General features: G+C 47.2%; 2 protein-coding genes across 3 annotated transcripts in view; both read right to left on the reverse strand.

Moving 5' to 3' along the window:
- Positions 1-17,925, reverse strand: part of LOC311583742 (glutathione S-transferase Mu 3) — a 90,227-nt gene extending 72,302 nt beyond the window's left edge. The window contains exons 1-2 of one of the 2 annotated variants that reach the window (XM_084757576.1): positions 17,859-17,925; positions 16,805-16,869 (exon numbers count right to left, since the gene is read on the reverse strand). The gene's annotated coding sequence lies outside the window, so the exon portion shown is untranslated. Of the gene's footprint in view, positions 1-16,804; positions 16,870-17,467; positions 17,544-17,858 lie in introns of those variants that run through there. The other variant, XM_084757573.1, reaches the window with a different exon arrangement.
- Positions 12,056-17,997, reverse strand: LOC311583749 (glutathione S-transferase Mu 1). Its single transcript, XM_084757589.1, has 8 exons — positions 17,859-17,997; positions 17,468-17,543; positions 16,805-16,869; positions 16,438-16,519; positions 16,219-16,319; positions 14,929-15,024; positions 14,736-14,846; positions 12,056-12,515 (listed from the first exon to the last, which is right to left on the reverse strand). The coding sequence occupies exons 1-8, from the start codon at positions 17,892-17,894 to the stop codon at positions 12,426-12,428; spliced, it is 657 nt and encodes a 218-aa protein (XP_084613715.1). The 5' UTR covers positions 17,895-17,997; the 3' UTR covers positions 12,056-12,425.
- Positions 17,998-19,261: the final 1,264 nt, after the last annotated feature.

Raw genomic sequence — 19,261 nt, forward strand, 5'->3', positions numbered from 1 at the left:
GTAAGACTGAAAGTTTAAAAGTACTAGAAGGAAAGACATGGAAAAGTTAGGAGACAGTTTCTGGGTCCAGCCATCTCAGGAAATGACCTCCATCTTGCTGGCAGGGTCAAAACTGAGTTCATAGTCCCAAGCCTCACAACCAACTCCTGTCCTGATGCTTCAGGTATTTCATGTTTGTCTTTTAAGCAGGAAAGAATCTAAAGAGAAGCCTGGTGTGGTGGCACACACCTTTAATCCCAGCATTTGAGAGGCAGAAGCAGAAGGATCGCTGTGAGTTTGAGGCCAGGCTGGTCTACAAATCAAGTCCAGGACAGCCAAGCCTACACAAAGAAACTCTGTATCAGAAAACAAAACAAAGCAAAACAACAAAAGAATGTAAAGAGGGAAGTTGCCAATTATCTAAAGGAAGGCACACAAACTCAAAGACACAATCAATTCCCCAGTCTGTTCTGTTGTCCCTGACCGGTCAGTTTTTGCTGCCTAACTCAAATCAAGATCTTGCTTTGCTGGACTCTTGTAACTTCTTGGGTTGTTCTTGTTTTTCAGACACCAACAGAAAGATTTCTAAGGTGGTGGCATAGGCCATGTTTTCTTTTTCCTGAATAACTGTTCAATAGTTCAGAAAATAAATGCAAGATTTGACCAGCAAGAATGCATCAAATGAAAAAGGGAGCTCTCCTGCAGAATGGGAGGAAATCTCTGCCAGCTAGTCCTCCGATAGAGGATACTATACAAATATGTAAAGAACACAAAATCTTAGCCACAATGGAGCGCCACTCGCCTATAATCCCAGCACTGGGAGCCTGAGTGAGCAGAATCCTTAGGACTTTGGGCAGCCTGGGCTACATAACAAGTTCTTGTCTCAAGGATAGAGGAGGGAAAGGAAGGGAGGGAGGAAATGTTGTAGCTCAGTGGAAATGGTGAGTATTCACACCTGAGGAATGCAAGACAGAAAGCAGAGAGAGAAACGAGGAGGGGGTTGCTCAGTAGGTCCTAAGTCCAGTTAAGACTGGGAAACAGACCTCTAATGGATAAGTCTCAGAGAAGCTCAGGACCATTCTCACTCAGTACCTGTGGCTCCTCCCTGCAGTTTTCACCCAGTACCCTAACCTAAACCACACCCTTAACCAGCTTCTGATTCCTGTATAACTCAGCCATTTTGGACATGTGCCCTTTGAGTCTACCCACTGCTCTCTTGGCTCCTAGTTTTTCTCTTGGCCCCTTGCCTTGGTCTGTGGCTGCTTTCTTGGTCTCCTTGCCCTCTCTCCTCTTTTCTCTTCTCTCCCTCTCTCATTCTTCCTCCTTCTTCTCTCACCACCCAATTCAGTCTGGACTCTTCCAGATACCCCTGGCTATATTCTCCTTTTCAGTTACAATAAAACCCTTCTCCCCAGCCAAACTTAAGAGCGGTTAACTTCTCATTTTCTTTTTCTAAATAGAAACTGGCATTTAGTATGAGTGGAAAGAAGAAAAGCTCACTCAGTCCAGCGGTGGCCACAATGGAGAGCATGGCATATACCATACAAGCACATGACATCCTCTGCTCAGCCATTGTGTGACTGGAAGAACACTCCCTCCACGAGGTCAGGCTTCTAACACGGGTGGTCCTCACACCACAGCAACGTAGGGTCGTGGGACACGTCTGTGATGATCTGGGTCAGCTCATCCACATTGTGCATGATTTTGTTGACCTAGATGCTGCTGTTGTTTGCTTCCTGTTGGTAATCTCAATTCCAGCACAGGTACAGAAGAATGTAGCTTTCCCTGTCCCCCGCTATTGGGGGGTGGGGGTGAGTGTATGTGTGTATGTCAGAAGTCAACCCTGGAGCTGAATTTCAACAACAGAAATAACAGGAAGCTTACAAACTCATGGAAACTGAACAACTCTCTACTGAATGAAAAAAATAGGTCAAGACGAAATAAGGAAAGAAATTAAAGACTTTCTAGAATTCAATTAAAATGAGTACACAGCATACACAAACTCACAAGACACAATGAAAGCAGTGCTAAGTGGAAAGTTCATAGCACTAAGTACCTACTTAAAAAAGAAACTGAAGCGCTCTCATACTAGCCACTTCACAGCACATCTGAAAGCTCTAAAAGAAAAAGAAGTAATCACACCCAAGAGGCAAGAAATAATCAAACTGAGGGCTGAAATCAATAAAATAGAAACAAAGAGAACAATACAAAGAGTCAATGAAACAAAAAGCTGGTGGTTGGAGAAGATCGACAGGATAGACAAATCTTTATCCAAAAATAATTAAAAGGAAGAAAGAACATATCCAAATTAGCAAAATCAATAATGAAAAGCCATAACAACAGATACTGAGGAAATACAGGGCTCTGAGTGGACCGCACCCCAACATCTACCCCATGTATGACCTGCTGGAACACATGAAGGGGCCAGATCTGCAGATTCAAAGATTAAGAATCTCCTTGACACACAGCAACAACAGGATATCCAACACCAGTCCCAGTGAGGATCCGGTAACAATAGTGTAGGCCTCCAACCAGACCCATGACTCGTAGCAATGAACATTTGAAAGTAAACGTATGTGGACAAAAGGCTATACTGCGTGATACACTACAGCTTCTGTGACAAGATTTTTTTGTTTGTTTTATTTTACTCGGGTGAGGAAAGAGATTTTGGTGCATGACATTCAATAAAATGATAGACATTCAATAAAAGTAAAAAAAAAATTGAGAACCTCTTCAAAAAATAAAAATAAAAAAATTAAAATCACATGGTATTAACATAAAAGCAGACATACTGGTCAATGGAATCAAAGTGAAGACCCAGACATAAGCCCACATACAAATGGACATGAGGTTTTTTATAAAGAAACCAGAAATACAGCCGGGCGTGGTGGCGCATGCCTTTAATCCCAGCACTCGGGAGGCAGAGGCGGGCGGATCGCTGTGAGTTCGAGGCCAGCCTGGTCTACAAAGTGAGTCCAGGACAGCCAAGGCTACAGAGAGACCCTGTCTTGAAAAGCCAAAAAAAAAAAAAAAAAAAAAAAAAGAAACCAGAAATACACACTGGAAAAAATGACAGCATTTTTAACAAATGGTGCTGGTCAAATTCGATGCCTCTAGATCCATACTTATCGCTCTGCATAAAACTCAAGTCTAAGTGGATCAAAGACCTCAACATAAAATCAAATGCACTAAACCTGATAGAAGAGAAAGTGGGGATTAGCCTTGAACTTGTTGACACAGGAGATGGCTTTTTGAACAGAGCACTGATAGCAACAAGGCACTAGGATCAACAATTAATAAATGAGGCATGGCATGGGATGGGGAAGACACCCAGAGGCTTACTAGCCATGTGGCCCTCCCACAGCAGGAGCTACTCCAATGTGCAAGTATGTGTGGGAAAGATGAGAGAGAAAGAGAAACAGAACAGTTTGAACATTAGGACAAGAGGCAGAACTGGAGATGCGAAGGTGGAGAAAAATAGCCTGATGTGAGTAGCCTGCCCTGCCACCTGAGATGGTGAACTCCTAGCCAGTGCCACCACTAAGGTCCATGTCTGGGTTAGTGGGGGTGCAGTAACAGGGGTCTGTGTCACTGTCTGTGGCTCATATTACCATTAAATCACCATGCAGATGTCCTGGGCTGGGCTGTCACCTGGGATCATGTTGCTGTCCAAGGACTGTGGAGAGCTGGCCCCACTCATCATTGGCGAGAACACTCTAGAGAGCTGGCCCCACCCCTCACTGGCTAGGGCACTCTGGGAAATCTGGCCCCACCCTTCACTGGCTAGAACACTCTAGAGAGTTGGCCCCTTCCCTCACTGGCTAGGACACTCTGGAGAGCTGGCCCCACCCCTCACTGGCTAGGACACTCTGGAGAGCTGGCCCCACCCCTTGCCAGCTGCAGCACTCAAGTGTATGTTTTTAACATTTTTTTAATTGAAAAAAATGGGACCTCATGAAATTGAAAAGCTTCTGTAAGGCAAAGGAAATGTCACTCAGACAAAGCATAAGCCTATAGATCTAATTTTAAAAACTGGGCATAAGCCAGGCATGGTGGTGCATGTCTTTAATTCCAGCACTCAGGAGGCAAAGGCAGGTGGATATCTGTGAGTTCAAGGACAACCTGGTCTACAAAATGAGTCCAGGACATCCAGGGCTACATAGAGAAACCCTTTCTTGAAAAACAAAAGGAAACAGGGGCTGGAGAGATGGCTCAGAGGTTAAGGGCACTGACTGATCCTCTAGAGGTCCTGAGTTCAATTCCCAGCAACCACATGGTGGCTCACAGCCATCTATAATGTGATCTGATGCTTTCTTCTGGCCTGCAGGTATGCATGCAGCCAGAACACTGTATACATAATAAATAAATAAATCTTTTTAAAAAAGGAAACAAACAAACTAAGTGGAACATAGATCTAAACAAAGAATTCTCAATAGAGGAAACTCAAATGGCTGAGGAACACTTAGAGAAATGTTAAACATCCTTACTCATCAGGGAAATACAAATCACAACTATTTTGAAATCCCCTCTTACAGCCTTGTCAATATGGCCATTGTCAAAAACACAAATGATGGGATTGGAGAGATGGCTCAGTGGTTGAGAGCACTAGCTGCTCTTCCAGAGGTCATGAGTTCAACTCCCACCACACAACCATCTCACAACCATAGGTAGCTCATAGCCATCTACAATGTGATCTGATGCCCTCTTCTGGCATGCAAGTGTACATGCAGATAGAGCACTCATACACAAAATAATAAAATCTTTAAAAGCAAAAGCAAAAACATGAGTGACAGCTCATGCTGGTTAAGATTTGGGATAAGGGGAACACTTAACCATTGCTTGTGGGAGTGCAAACTTACACAACCACTGTAGGAATCAATATGGTCATTCCTTAGAAAGCTAGGAATTGGGCAAAATGTCCTCCTTTCTACCACAAACAGAATTCTGCCTAAAAGGGGGCAAACTTGGATGCAGGCAGAGTCAACAGCCAAACTCTGCCAAGACAGAGTAAGCAAGTCCTCAATAGTTCCTGCCTCACAAATATATCTGCCAGATCTATTGGACCAGAAGGCTGAAGAAGATGCTCCAAAGTAATAGAGAGTTTTCAGTGACTATTCAGGTAGAAAACTGTGTCATCTTCTCATTTGGAAAGCTACTAACCTGCACTCCTGGCATACTCAGGTAATCAAGTTTATTCCTTCTCAAGTCTCTGATGGAGTTGAAGAACAAGTAGCTTAGTTTTACAATGAAGTTTAGTTGTTTAGGGGGTAAGATATTTTTACGTCTAGAAAGATGTTTTAAGTTGATAATAACAAGAAGTGATGGAGATTGATTTACATTCACAATTTTAGACACACCAAGATAGGAAAGATGTTTTCTTCAAGACTATCAAATACAAATAGCCAAAACATTAAGAATATAACATTTCTATAATTCCTGATTGTATCATGGTTCTTCTTGCTACAGGTAGTTTATTATCTATATGTGTGTAGTAATATAAATATATATGTAAAAATAAAAATTGTTTTTAAAAAAATTAGGAATTGATCTACTTCAAGACCCAGAGATACCACTCATGGGCATATGCCCAAAGGACACTTCATCCTACCACAAGGACACTTGCTGAACTATGTTCACAGCAGCTTTATTCATAATAGCCAGAAACTAGAAACAACCTAGATGTCCTTCAACAGAAGACTGGGTTTAAAAAAATGTGTTACATTTACACAATGGAATATTACTCAAAAGTGGTTTTTTTTATGACATGAAATTTGTAAGCAAATGGATGGAACTAGAAAAAAATAATCCTGAGTGAGGTAACCCAGACACAGAAAGATAAGTATGATATGTATTCACTTATGCATAGATATAAACCATTAAATAAATGATAACCAACCTACAATCTGTGGACCCAGAGGGGTTAGCTATAGGGGAAGGGACTAAAGGAGACATATGGATCTCCCTTGGGCTGAGTGGACTGGGGGAAGCTGGGGACAGAAACAAGAGGATCAGGGGGGACGGGGAGGGGAAGCTAGGGTGAAGCAGGGGAATAGAGGGAAATGAGCTGGAAGTGAGGGGCAATGGAAACCCAATGCAGTGGAAACTTCCTAAAACATGAAGGCAATCATAAGGAAGTCTCCCAATAGTGGGGAAACAGAGTCCCAACTGCCTATCTCTCGTCACTAAAAGAGGCTTCCAGTACCAGGACTGGCTTGCGTTCAGTTGAGTTGTTGACCAAGGGAGTCCCATGGAATTGCCCAAACATCCTAGGCTGTCGCTAAGACAACAGGTTGCTCTCTGCAAACCAACAATGGGGAGGGGGGTGCATTGCTGAGCACAGTACCCACACAAGCCATTAAAGATGGAGAAGTGGAATTAGCGCCTACACAGAGCCTTCACCTTACATTCGAGTATCTTTGGCATGGGAAGATACTCTGAAGGCTACCAAAGGAAACACATAAACAACAACCCTGCCACAAAAATCTTTGACCTACAGTCTTTCCTTTCTGCAAAATATGCTAGAGCAATGATGGCATAGAACTTGTGAGAGTAGCCAACCAATGTCTTATTTGATTTAAGAGACTCATTCCATGAGACTGGACCTATACCCAACACTGCTTGGGTGACCAAAAACCAGAGACTAAATGGCCATGAGACCTAGGGTATAAGCAAACACTATTGGTAACACACACACACACACACACACACACACACACACACACACAATCATATATTCAATAAAATGACTCCTAATGATATTCTTCTGTTCCCATAGACTGATGCCTTATTCAGTCACCATCAGAGACTCTTCCTCTTGCAGCAGAGGGGAACAGATGCAGAGGCCTACAGCAAGGCATTATGGAGAGAGAGAATCTTTGGAACACACAGCTCTATATAAGATGTCTCCACCAAATCTTTCCCCTCAGAGCTCAGGGAACCATGCAGAAGGAAAGGCAGGAAGAGTCTAAGAGCCAGAAAAGATGAAGGACACCAGGAGAATGAGGCCCTCTGAATCAGTTAAGCAAGACTCACATGAACTCACAGAGACTAAAGCAGCAAGCAGGGGGCTGACACCAGGTCCTCTGCCTACATACTACAGCTTTCAGTTTAATGTTTTCATGTGACTCTTGAGTATGTGAATGAGCGGGTCTCTGATTCTTGTGCCTGCTCTTGGGGCTCTTTTGCTTCTCTTGGGTTGCCTTGTCTAGCCTCAGTGTGGTGGGGTTTGTTTTTATAGCATTCTATTTTATTGTGTGATGTTTGGTTGGTATCTCTTAGAAGCCTGTACTTTTCTAATGAGACAGAAAAGGAGCGGACTAGAATGGGAGGGGAGGGGAGAAAGAACTGGGAGGAGCAGAGGAAGAAGAAACTGTAGTCAGGCTATATTTTATGAGAAAAGAATCTGTTTTCAATAAAAGAAAAAATGACCCCAAAAATTTACTAATTGGGCTCTCTTGTCCAAGGTTAAACCTTATGTTTCACAAAGCAGCCAATGGAAAAGCAAGAGAGTTGTCTTGAAAAGTAACCAATTGAAGACTTGCACTAGGTCTTCAAAAGGGACCCCAAAGGTCAACTACAGCTATGTAAATCTGTTGACCATGTCCCCCAGCGCTTACCACTGCCAACAGCACTCTCATGAGAGATGTTTGACAACGTTGTGTTCACGCATGTGTGCCTATCTGGGTAAAGCCTTCTTTGACCACTGCCTGGCTCCCCAATGATGTGTCTTTTCCAAAACTCAACGAATCCTTCCTGAGACACCATAGTCTACACCGCCAATAAGTCTGTGAGACTTTGCAGTCACCAAAGTGAACTGCTAAGCATATCCAAATGCTCTGTAGCCCTTTTCCTACAGCTTTCACTTTGTGCATGTCTTTTTAGTCCTTGTTCATTTACAACTGATGTCTTCCCTTTTCCAGGCTCTAAAACTTCAAAAACTGCTTGACCACCATAACCACATAATTCCACCAAGGGCCACGGGAATCAGCTGTGGTCAGGCCACATAGCATCTTTCCTTAATAAGAAGCCCAGAAAGTGTCAGGCCAAACCCTTTTTACCAATGCCCTTATTTGGATGCAACTCAGTCAAGAACTGCCATCACCTTATACTCCCCCAAGCTGAGTCCCAAAGTCCTAACGAGAAAAATGTTATGAAAAAAACAAATGTAGAAAATAAATATATTAAAATGTAGCCAGGCGTGGTGGTGCATGCCTTTAATCCCAGCACTCAGGGGCAGAGGCAGGTGGATTTCTGTAAATTCAAGGCCAGCCTGGTCTATAAATCAAATCCAGGACAGCCAAGGCTACACAGAGAAACCCTGTCTGGGAGGGTAGGGATTTAAAATGTTAGCATTAAACCAGGTTTAAAAATACTCTAGCCAGGCATGGTGGCACATGCCTTTAATCCCAGCACTTGGGAGGCAGAGGCAGGTGGATTGCTGTGAGTTTGAGGCCAGCCTGGTCTATAAAGCAAGTCCAGGACAGCCAAGGTTACACAGAGAAACCCTGTCTTGAAACAAACAAACAAACAAACAAACAAACAAATACTCTAAACACCCACACATACACACACAAAGAAAGCAAAATCTTTACAGTTAATCTTTTGTTCTATTACATTTGGCCCAAACTGTAGTAATTCAATACATAAAGATACCCTATAACAATAACACATGACCAATTTTACAGGCTGACTTTCATGTACATTATGCTGACAAAGTCTTTGATGTTGTTTGAGCTCACTGAGCAGCTGAATCTAGATGAGGGTTGCATACTGCCTCCCCCCCACCTCCACCCATTTCAAGCCCCAGCATGTTTGTCTAAACGTTTCCTCCAATGCCCTTTGTCTGCGGATGGGATGGCCCTCCCACACCAACTCTGTGACAGAGGACAAAGAACAACAAAGCATCCTGAGAGTAAAAGTCATCAGCCTTGGAAACAATTAAAAAGTGAACTATTTCCAACGGGTGCTACTGTTGTCAAACCCATGTGATAGAAATGCCTACAGTGAGAAGAAGAAACCAGAAAATCATTAGTGGAAGCAAAGCCATGGGGTGAAAACTCAATCCTATCGTACTTTTGCCATCGTTTTCTCCTGGATATATTGAGCACCTAATTTGATGATGCTTTGCTGTCTATTTTCAGTCTGTCTGTCTGTCTGTCTGTCTCTTACTATTAATTCTTTTACTTTGCCTTGCTATGTACTTTAAAAAAAAAAAAGCTCACTCATTCAAAACCCAAAGTTCAGCTTCATAGACCATTCTCCGGATTATACAAAACTCAAAACCAGGCAGCTAGACCCACTCCTCCAGAGGCAAGTAGGGCCATGCAGGATCCACTGAGCTTTCTAAAGAAGGCCACCAGGATGAGAAGAGGATTGTACTGTCACTTTCTACAAGTCAATGCTGGTAGTCTCACTGGACCCTGCCTCTGGAAGGCCAAAGGTGACTACATAATTACCTGTGGTTTTAAGGGAGCCAAGACAGCAGTGACAGAGGTAACCATAGTAGCCATTGTTTTGTTTGCTTGGTTTTTGGGGTTTGGGGGGGGTTGTTGTTTTGTTTGTTTGTTTTTGTTTGTTTTCTGAGCCAGGGTTTCTATTGTAGCCCTGGCTGTCCTGGACTTGCTTTGTAGACCAGGCTGGCCTCCAACTCACAGAGATCCACCTGCCTCTGCCTCCTGAGTGCTGGGACATAGCAGCAGTTTTTTGCAACAGCTCATACACTCTTTCAAACCTCCTCATGACTGTAGGTTGGATTAAGTGTGCAAGCAGGCAGGTCATTTTCTCCTTTGAGACCCACACACTGAGAGATTTTTTTTTAGTACAAAGGATGCTATCTTCCCTATAGAAGACTTCTTTTCTGCATACCTCCTTGGAGCTATATTTTAAGGCAATTCTTCCACCTAATCCAAGTAGGAAAATGACCCTGACTTAGTGGAAATTCTTTGTTGTCGTTTTGTTTTGTTTTGTGTTTTTGAGACAGGATTTCTCTGTGTGTCTCTGGTTGTCCTGGAACTCACTCTGTAGACCAGGCTGGCCTCAAACTCAGAGACCCACCTGACTCTGCCTCCTGCTGGGATGAAAGGCTTGCACCACCATTGCCCAGCTTAGTGGGCATTCTCTAGAACTGTGCATTATGTGTCTGAACAAATTTACCCACTGATGCACATGAATACCATGTGCAGTGGTAAATTCTCCAAGAGACAGAGTCAATAGCATATAGACTCTATTAAAGGGAGTCTGGCCAGATCAAGTGTGGCGAGCGCAGCGCTGGCTCGGCTCTGGCTGGCCTTGCCCTTCTTCCCCATTCCCTCTGCCTTGCTAAAAACAATTAGACTACATTCTTAAAGCTGGCCACTTGGGCCACTTCCTCCTTCTGAGATCCAGCTATCAAAGGATTGAAGTCCAGCATCAAAAGCTCTCTTTGGCTCACCTAATTAACATGCCTAATTAAAATTAAACACCTCATCCTAACATGATGTTTCCTCCTTGAACCTTTATAAACTATTTTCCTATGGACCACATCTGTCTTCTCTATCTAGAGGAAGTGCTTTGTCCCCTCTGGGACAAATGCCCCTTCTCCCTTATCCTCTAGCTCGTGTCTTTGTCTCTTATTGCATGTCCTCTGTCCCTCTGGGAAAAACAAGTCTCCTCTGTGCTGAGAACATGGTCTCGGGGGTTCTGAGCCAATGCTTTTCCTTTCCTCTATATTCTAGAGAGACAAATTATTTGGGGACTATGTGGGTATGCATGTGCTTGCCTGTGCTATTTGTCCTGGGGGGATGTTCCTGTGATTTGTCACCCCATGACCTTTACACTGCAAGGGGAAAAGCCAGAAAGCCATTGATGTATTCAGTCCAGACCTGACTGGACAGGAGGCACTGGGAGAGTCCCAGATCATGACAGAAAAAAAGGAGATGGTGGACATCTGGATGGCACAGAAAGAATTCATTCATCATCTGGCTTTTGTGTGTGTGTGTGTGTGTGTGTGTGTGTGTGTGTGTGTGTGTGTATGGGTCAGTTTCTAAATTTTTTTAATTTATTTTTATTTTACACATACAGATATTTTGCCCTTATGGGTATCTGTGCATTACCTGCATACAGTACACACAGAGGCCAGAGGAAAGCAGAAGGTCCCCTAATTGAACAGAGACCATTGTTAGCTACCATGTGGGTACTGGCAGCCAAACCCCCATCCTCTGGAAGAGCAGCCAGAGCTCCAAACCTCAGAGTCCTCTCTCCTTCCCCCAAACTAGAGTTTGATGGAAGCAGACTCATCCAGAATCAGTTCTCCAGGAGCCGAATGACTTACACAATATTGAGCAGGTCCCCTGAGAGGGAAGATCCACTGACATTAGAGCAGGCACAGATAGTAGTCACTGAGAGGAAAGGCATATTCAACTCCTTTCCTCGGGTAGAAACGGATTAGCCAAGAACAAAGGTCTCCATGCCAGTAGAGCTACAAGCCAAAAGAGGGCGTCACAGACCCAGTGAAGACAATGTCCTAGAGACCTAATGTTGACACAGCCATGGCATTTGTGAGGTGGAGAGACCACCCACGGCCCCTCCTGGGCACTCCCGCCAGCTTCGTCATCACTCGTTGAGACCCACGGCTGTTCACAATTCAAAGCCCCAGCATGCTGCAGCAAATGAGATTGCGCGCAAGCACACTTCATCCCCTAGAGCAGCGGGTCTCTACCTTCCTAATGTTGGGACCATTTAACACGGTTCATGTTGTGTTAACACAGTTCATGTCCACCACCACCACCATAAAATTACTTCTTTACTGCCTCATAATTACAGTTTTGCTACTGTTATGAATGGCAATGCAGACTGATATGTGACCTGCCCGACCCCAAAGGGGTCATGACCCCACAGGTGGAGAACTACTTGCTCTAAAGATCTTTGTCCTTGCTGTGAGGGTCTCAGATTGGAACCAAGATATTTCAAAGCTCTTCGGACTCCATTAGACTCTTCAGAGCCTGGCACCACAGGCTCAGAGCTCAAACTCATGGAAGCAGCTGTGACCCCTCGAGAGTCCAAAAAGAAAAAAAGAAAAAAAAAAGACACAGCCCACAGCAAGAGTGTTTCAGGCTTTATTGGTGATGAGACAGGCTGAGGCAGCTCCTCCACCAGGAATGGGCTGGCACTGACACAGCATTGACCCTTAGGCTAATTGCAGGGAGCATGAGTTCGGGACAGACCTCCAAGCACAGAAAAGGACTGTGAGGTTGGGTTAGGGCACAGATGAAGAAGGGGGCGTGATGGAAGGAAGCGGGGAGAATGAATACCACATGGGCTTGACTAGGGTGAGGGCTGAGGAGACAGGAAGGGGAAGGGCAGAGATATGAGGACATGGAGGCAGCAGTGCAGAAGGCCAGCTGTCCCCAGGATCTGCAGGATCACCAGAGTAGACAGGTCCTCCTGGTGAGAGCCGGTGTGGCAGCGGCCTACTTGTTAGACCAGTGTGCCATCTTTGAAAACACGGGTGCTGGGAGGAAGCGGCTGCTCTTCATGTAGGCGGAGATCTTCTTCAGGCCCTGCAGAGTGGGACGGACACAGCAGGAGCTCAGTCCGCAGCCGGCTGAGAGGGCAGCCTCGTGCCAGGACCCGCCTTTGTCCTAGCCTCAAGCTGGAGTACAGTGCAGCCAGCTCAGCTCCAGGCCCAGGGAAGACCAGATCCTGCGTAAGTTGTTTTATACCCACTAAAATTTACATTATATGTTCAGAAAACCGACCCGTCAATCTTGGAAGATCAGTTATCAGGGAGGAACCTCGAGTCCAGAAAAAGCTGAGCAACTTCCTCCATTTCACAAAGCTAGTGAAGCAAGGCCAGCTTCATCCTGCTCAGGCACAGCCATCTGTGTGCGCTTGTCCCTTTGTGCTGCCCCCCCATGCCTTACCTGCACCAACCCACAACCACCACCACCACCACCCCCCTCCACCCTCTCTCCCCACCCCTCACCTCACCACCAAGCTCTTTCAGGCCTGTATTTACACACAGAGGCGAGATCTAGCAGGATAAAGGAGCCAAAACCTTGAGTGTGTGTGTTTAGAAAGACAGCCAAGCACCCAGTGACTCAGCAAATCATGGGAGAAAAGGAACAGCGGAGGGACCAGCCCACTAAGAAAAGCTGAACAGGATTCAAATCAACTTCCTGAGAGCAGAGTTAACAGTTCTCTACCTGGTGCTCAGTACAGTGTCACTGCATCCCAGCTGTCCCCGTCTCTACCCCTAACACAGGGTCCAGCCTGGTGACTGCATGGTGTGCTTTAAGTCACACACCAAGCTGGCGCATATGCAGACAACTCCAGACGGAGCAACGTGACCCACCACGGACAACACACACAAGCTAGACAAAGGTGTTGCTCTGTTTCTCCATCCATGTGCCCCAGAGCAGTGCCAACTCTTGCACAGTTCCCTAGGATACCCAACCTGAACCACAGCTGATTAGAACCAGCTGAGAAGAGCTGGGGACTTAGTTCAGTGATAGAGCGCTTGCCTCAGCTCCGAATTGAAAGAGAGAGAGAGAGAGAGAGAGAGACAGACAGACAGACAGACAGACAGACAGACAGACAGACAGACACGGACGCGGACACAGACAGACCGACAGACACAGAGACACAGACAGAGAACTAGCTGAGGAAATTTCATCCCTTGATGGAGAATGTGCCAAGGTCACCAGATCACAGGTTGAAAAGCCCTTGGATCAATGCCTCGAGTTCCCTGATGTCTGAACAACCCAAGTCTGATGTAGGTGTCAGGTGTGGGGTGCGGGGTGCGGTCCAGCCTGGGCTCAGCAGCCCTGTGGAATCTCACACGCATCTCACAGTCTGGCTTTCTACAGCTCTCTACTGACTCAGTTCCAAGCTGGCGACATTTTGTATGCTCCCTGGGGCCCAACAGAACCTTGTATAGAGGAGAATGCCAGAGAACCCTAGTGAAGAAAAAGCACTTGGCCCCCATTTCACAGACAGGACCTGCGATGTGAAAGAGAAGGTTGAAAGGGGGTAAACAAGAATGCGACAGCACACACACTCACAACAAACATCCCCAGCAGGGAGGGCGCTCGCATGTCTCCTTAGTGAGGCAGCGACTACAGCCCTGGCCTCTCAGCGCTCTGCAGATGGGGTCTGGACTTCCTCACCTCTGGGTGTGTCACACCAGTCCTTCCTGACTCACCCTCCTAATGTCAGGACCCACATACTACTAACATGCTTTGCTGGCCAATGGTCCTGAACGAGAAAATAAGGCTGCCCAAGGGCTTGATGCTTTTTTGGTTTTTTGTTTGTTTGTTTTTTACACAAAGCAGGGACAGTCACTGAATACTACTCCAGAGACAAATATGGAGCCCAGGACAATGAAGACCTTGAACAAGTGAATGAGTGCCCATCATAGTATCAGAGTCCTTAACTGTCCATGGGACTCAGAATCCCATCAACCTATAGGGATTCTAAAGTGTTAAAGGTTGCCCAATGAGCTGGGCGGTGGTGGTGCACGCCTTTAATCCCAGCACTTGGGAGGCAGAGCAGGTGGATCGCTGTGAGTTCGAGGCCAGCCTGGTCTACAAAGTGAGTCCAGGAAAGCCACGGCTACACAGAGAAAACCTGTCTCAAAAAAAAAAAAATGTTGCCCAATGTGAGTCTTTACGGGAAGCTCAGAAAATCCTGGTTATTTTCCTAGTCTCAGGACCAGAAAAGCATTGTGAGAGGAAGTGAGGAAGAAGATATCCCAAGAAAAAGCAGGATCGGGGCATCACCTCAAAGCGAGCCAGGAAGTCCTTCAGGTTTGGGAAGGCGTCCAGGCACTTGGGCTCAAACATGCGGTACTGGTCAAGGATGTCATAAGCAAGGAAATCCACGTAGGTGATCTGCAGGAAGTCCGGGGTGAGCATGCTGAAATTTGATGCCTGGGAAGAATGGTGACTCCTCCTCCCCACCTCCTCCCTTTACCTTGTCCCCTGCAAACCATGGCCGCTTGCCCAGGAACTCAGAGTAGAGCTTCATCTTCTCAGGGATGGCCTTCAAGAACTCTGGCTTCTGCTTCTCCTGAGGCAGAAAAGAGCTGTCACCACCCTGAGACATGGCCTCCCTGGCAGAGGGCTGTGCCAGGGAGCAGCCATCTTCCCACAAAGAGCCAGGTCCGTGACTCGGATTCCATTTGACACACCACTGTTTCCCTGGTGGTAGAATTTGTGTCAGAGGCTTTAGAGAGCCTGACAGAAATGTCACACTATCCCTGGAATCTGTCACCACTGAAGTCCACACCTAGGACCTCCCGAGTACTTTGCATGTTCTGGCCTCAGAGATGCAGTGGCACCACAGAAACAAAAGGGAATAAAGACCCCAGTAGAAGACAAAGTTATGCTGGGCATGGGGTGGGGGCAGGGGGCACGAGAACCGATTGGATATTTGAACAACGCGCTCCAATTTTAATCAGTGACCAATATTGAAAGGAAAAGGGGTCAAAGGTCCTCTGGCTGACCCTGCGCTGCCTTCTAGAAAGATGTCCTGGTATCTATCGTGAGATCAGTGTGTATACAGAACCTACTTTGTCATTTGCAGAGTATACTGGTGCCTGTTGGTGCATGGGGGTCCAGTGCTGGTATCAAGTGTCTTTCTCAATCACTGTCCACCTTATTTTTGAGACAGGGTCTCTCAATAAATCTAGAACTCAAGGGTGGCCAGCAAACCCCTGGAAATCTTCCTGTTCCTCCCCGCAGAGCACTGTGAATATAAGAGCAGGCCGCCACACTCCACTTAACTTTATGGGGTGCTAAGGATCCATACTAAATTGAGTAAAGCCTTCACGCTACACGGCAAGCACTTTTAACCCCTAGGAGAGCCCCCACACCCTCTAACTTCATCCTGGAGACACTTGGTATAAACACTGGGGAAGATGGCGGCATTGGGAGACACCAAAGGACAGATACAGCGGAGATTTACAACTACACGAACCGGCCTAGATCAACTGTCGACTAGCAGAATCTCAGGGCCATGCTAAGAACAGCAGGGCTAGTTTCACAGTGCCGATGTGCTAGATCGCTGCAGTAGCGAGGGGCGTTCTGCTGGTAAGACAGGAGAGCTTAGAGACTCAGTAGCTCAGTTCATTCGCTGACTGAGGAGGAGGAGGAGGAGGAGGAGGAGGAGGAGGAGGAGGACACTACAGATCTGAATGCATCCCAATGCGAGACTTGAACTCCTGCTGCAAACCCCCATCTGCTCCACCCACCGGCAACTCACAAAGTCAGGGCTGTAGCAGAGCATAATGAGCTGCATGCGGGTGTCCATGACCTGGTTCTCCACAATGTCTGCGCGAATCTGCTCCTCCTCTGTCTCCCCACCTGCAGCACACACACAGCACACTCACCCTCAGCACCCCATCCCAGCCAAGCCCAGGGAGATGACCACCACCACTAACCCCCCCCTGCCCCCCCGCACCCTGCAACCGGCCCCACTCACACAGGTGGTGCTTGCGGGCAAGGTAGCGCATGATGGCGTTGCTCTGGGTGATCTTGTGGGACCCATCAATTAAGTAGGGCAGCTGGAAGGTCAAGCAGAGAAACGTCAGATGGGATATGGGGGCCTCTGAGTCCCTTCTCTGGGCGAGGACAGACGTGGGGCCTGGCACTCAGTGTGTCTGCCATGGGAAGCCCTCTGTAAACATCCTGCCCACTGACACAGACCATCACAAAAACGATGTGCAGCCCATCGGCAATGGGAGCAGGAGAGCAGAAGCATTGATCCCAAAGCCCCCCAGACCCAGGTGAGGAGATGAGGTGAGGACGCCGTGCCTCCCCCCCAAACCTCCCCTTCCTTCTGCACCTACATTGGGAAAGTCCAGTCCCAGCTTGAATTTCTCATTCAGCCACTGGCTTCTGTCAAAGTCGGGACCTGTTGTGGACAAGACAGTGTGTAAAGAAAGCGCCCCGGTGTCGCACCCTCCTCCAGAGATTTTGACCAGGAGCAAGAACCCCTGAGGCAGGGGGTCTGCAACCTGTCACACTGAGTCGCTTTCTTAAGCGGAAAGAACAACTGATGCCAGGGAGTGGTGGCGTAAGACTGCAACAGCCTTTGATCCCAGCACCCAGGAGGCAGAGGTAGGTGGATCTCTGTGAGTTCAAGGCCAGCCTGGTCTACAGATCGAATTCCAGAACAGCCAGGGCTACACAGAGAAACTCTGTCTCAAAAACAAAACTAAACTAAACTTACAGGTACTAAGAGGAGCTGGGCCCAATAAGACCCCAATAGTGAACCCCGCCTAATTAGCAATACAGATGGACCAAGAACTCAGTTCTCAGTGTTCTATACTGGAAAACCAAAGTGTCGTCGTCGTCGTCCCCCCCCCCGCCCCGCCCCAAAGAGGTTTCTGGAAGCAGCAGCCTGTAGCTTCGGCTGTGAGAAGCCCCGCCCCCGGCTAATTAAGAGGGAGGCGAGGCACAGTTTGTTAGACAAGAGGCAAGCAGGTGTCTGACCAGAGAGGTGTCCTTACCGTCCCCCATCACGTATCTCTTCTCCTCATAGCCTGAGTCTGTGTACTCCAGGAGCATGCGGACTGGGTGTGTTAGCTTGGGAGGGAAGACCAGAGTCGGGGCTCAGAAATTGTGGGGACCTCCCACACTCCAGAAATACAGCCACCCCGCACGTTCATGTGCACGTGCACAACACACACGCGCGCACACACACATATGCACGCACGCACACACGAGCGCACATGTACACGCAGCCTCCCAAGTGTGATCCCCAGCGATCGCCAAGAGCTACAGGCAGAAGATTCTAGCGAGGCCTGGGGAGTAGTAAACCCGTCTGCTAGGAAGACCCTGCTGTTCTAACTTTTCTGCTTCACATCCCGAACCCACGCTCCACGAGGACCCCTCTCTCACACCGCGGACGTTCCAGTATCCCAGTATCATAGGCATGGTGCTGGTGCTGGTGCTGGTGCTGGTGCTGTGGTCTTCTCAGACTGGCTTCAGCAGCGTTGACCTGTGTGTTTGGATTTGGAAGAGCTGTGACTTTATACAGACTCCCAGAGAAACGTAGGCCGGACCAAGCCGCGGGTTCCTCCCAACTCTGCACCAATCCCAATTAGGCACTGCCCTTCTTCCTGTGTAACTAGAGCTGCTGACCCTGAAGCGGAAAGCAAGGGGCCACACCCTCCCCGGGAGAGATGGAATTCAGATGCTTAGCAGCTTCCGCCCCAGGATTCTATTGTGAAGGCAAAAATCTACCCGCCTGTACCTAAAAACCTCTTAGCGACTGCCGCCATCGCCGCCTGCTGGATGCTCTCCGCTCGCTCTTCCCGGGAGACTGGCCAGACAGCGAAAGAACAAGGGAGTTAGTTCTCCCTTCTTCCTTTCCTTTGCAGAGCTCGGTTTTCACACCCAGACTGTGGGAATCTGTCGTTGGGGAGGCTCAACTCTCAGCTTACGGACAAAAAGACGAGCTCTCGACCTCAGAGTTTAATGTAGCACCTATCATCAGAGAAAGACTCTGCAAAGTGTGACAGCTACCAGACTATTATGCACACAGCCTCGGGTTACAGGAACAAACGGTGACATGGAAACAACCCCACGGTCGGGATAAACAGGTCTCCGTAATTTCCTTTAGGAGATTTGAGAACCCAGTCCTTCTATCATGAGTTATTAAAACGAATCAGTCTTTTGGCCCTGTTTATAAATCTAAATTCAAGAACCAAACACAGAGGGACAGGAAACCCGAGGAAAGAGCGGTCAGCTGACCCTGGCAGCACATGGCAAGGGAGCAAAGAGCTCACAGCTGGGGTGTGCCATGGAATGGGAGAGCATGTATTCCAAGAGGCTTGCTTTCAAGGAACAACAGGATCTGTCCACACAGGTCCTGTACCGCTCTGCACAGGGCACAGGAGACCAAAGCTAGACCCTCAGCTGTCCAGATCCCTGGATCCTGGACCTGGCCCAAGCTCCTGACATATGTGTGTCTGGATGACCTTTCAAGTTACCCTGGGGTCCTGCAGAAGAGCCTCTATAAGGACAGGCAATGTCCTACCAAGAACACTGTCCCACCTGGCTACTTCCTTGCATGCAGGCAGGAGACTCTTTCAAAACCAAGAGGTCTGTGGTTAATTGACCTGAGGGTGACATCACCTTGTTTACAGAAACTTATCAGAAATAATGACAAACAAATGACAGAAGTGGAGACTAAGCTGGGTTTGCAAGTCAAAGTGGCTTAAAGGGACACTGTGCAGGAACAATCTAAATGTATTGGAAGAATCTTGGCTTAGAACCCATAGAGTGACATCTGAGATGGA

Source organism: Acomys minous (assembly GCF_964271855.1).
Source record: "Acomys minous genome assembly, chromosome: 14".
NCBI lineage: Eukaryota > Metazoa > Chordata > Mammalia > Rodentia > Muridae > Acomys > Acomys minous.

Bases quoted from the DNA above. Each gene is read 5' to 3' on its own strand.
- LOC311583749 (XM_084757589.1), bottom strand. From the start codon at position 17,894: ATGCCTATGATACTGGGATACTGGAACGTCCGCGGT. The intron at 17,544-17,858 runs GTGAGAGAGGGG...TTCCCTCCCAAG, and splicing joins GATACTGGAACGTCCGCGGT to CTAACACACCCAGTCCGCAT. The intron at 15,025-16,218 runs GTGAGTTGCCGG...TTTCTGCCTCAG, and splicing joins TCTGCTACAGCCCTGACTTT to GAGAAGCAGAAGCCAGAGTT.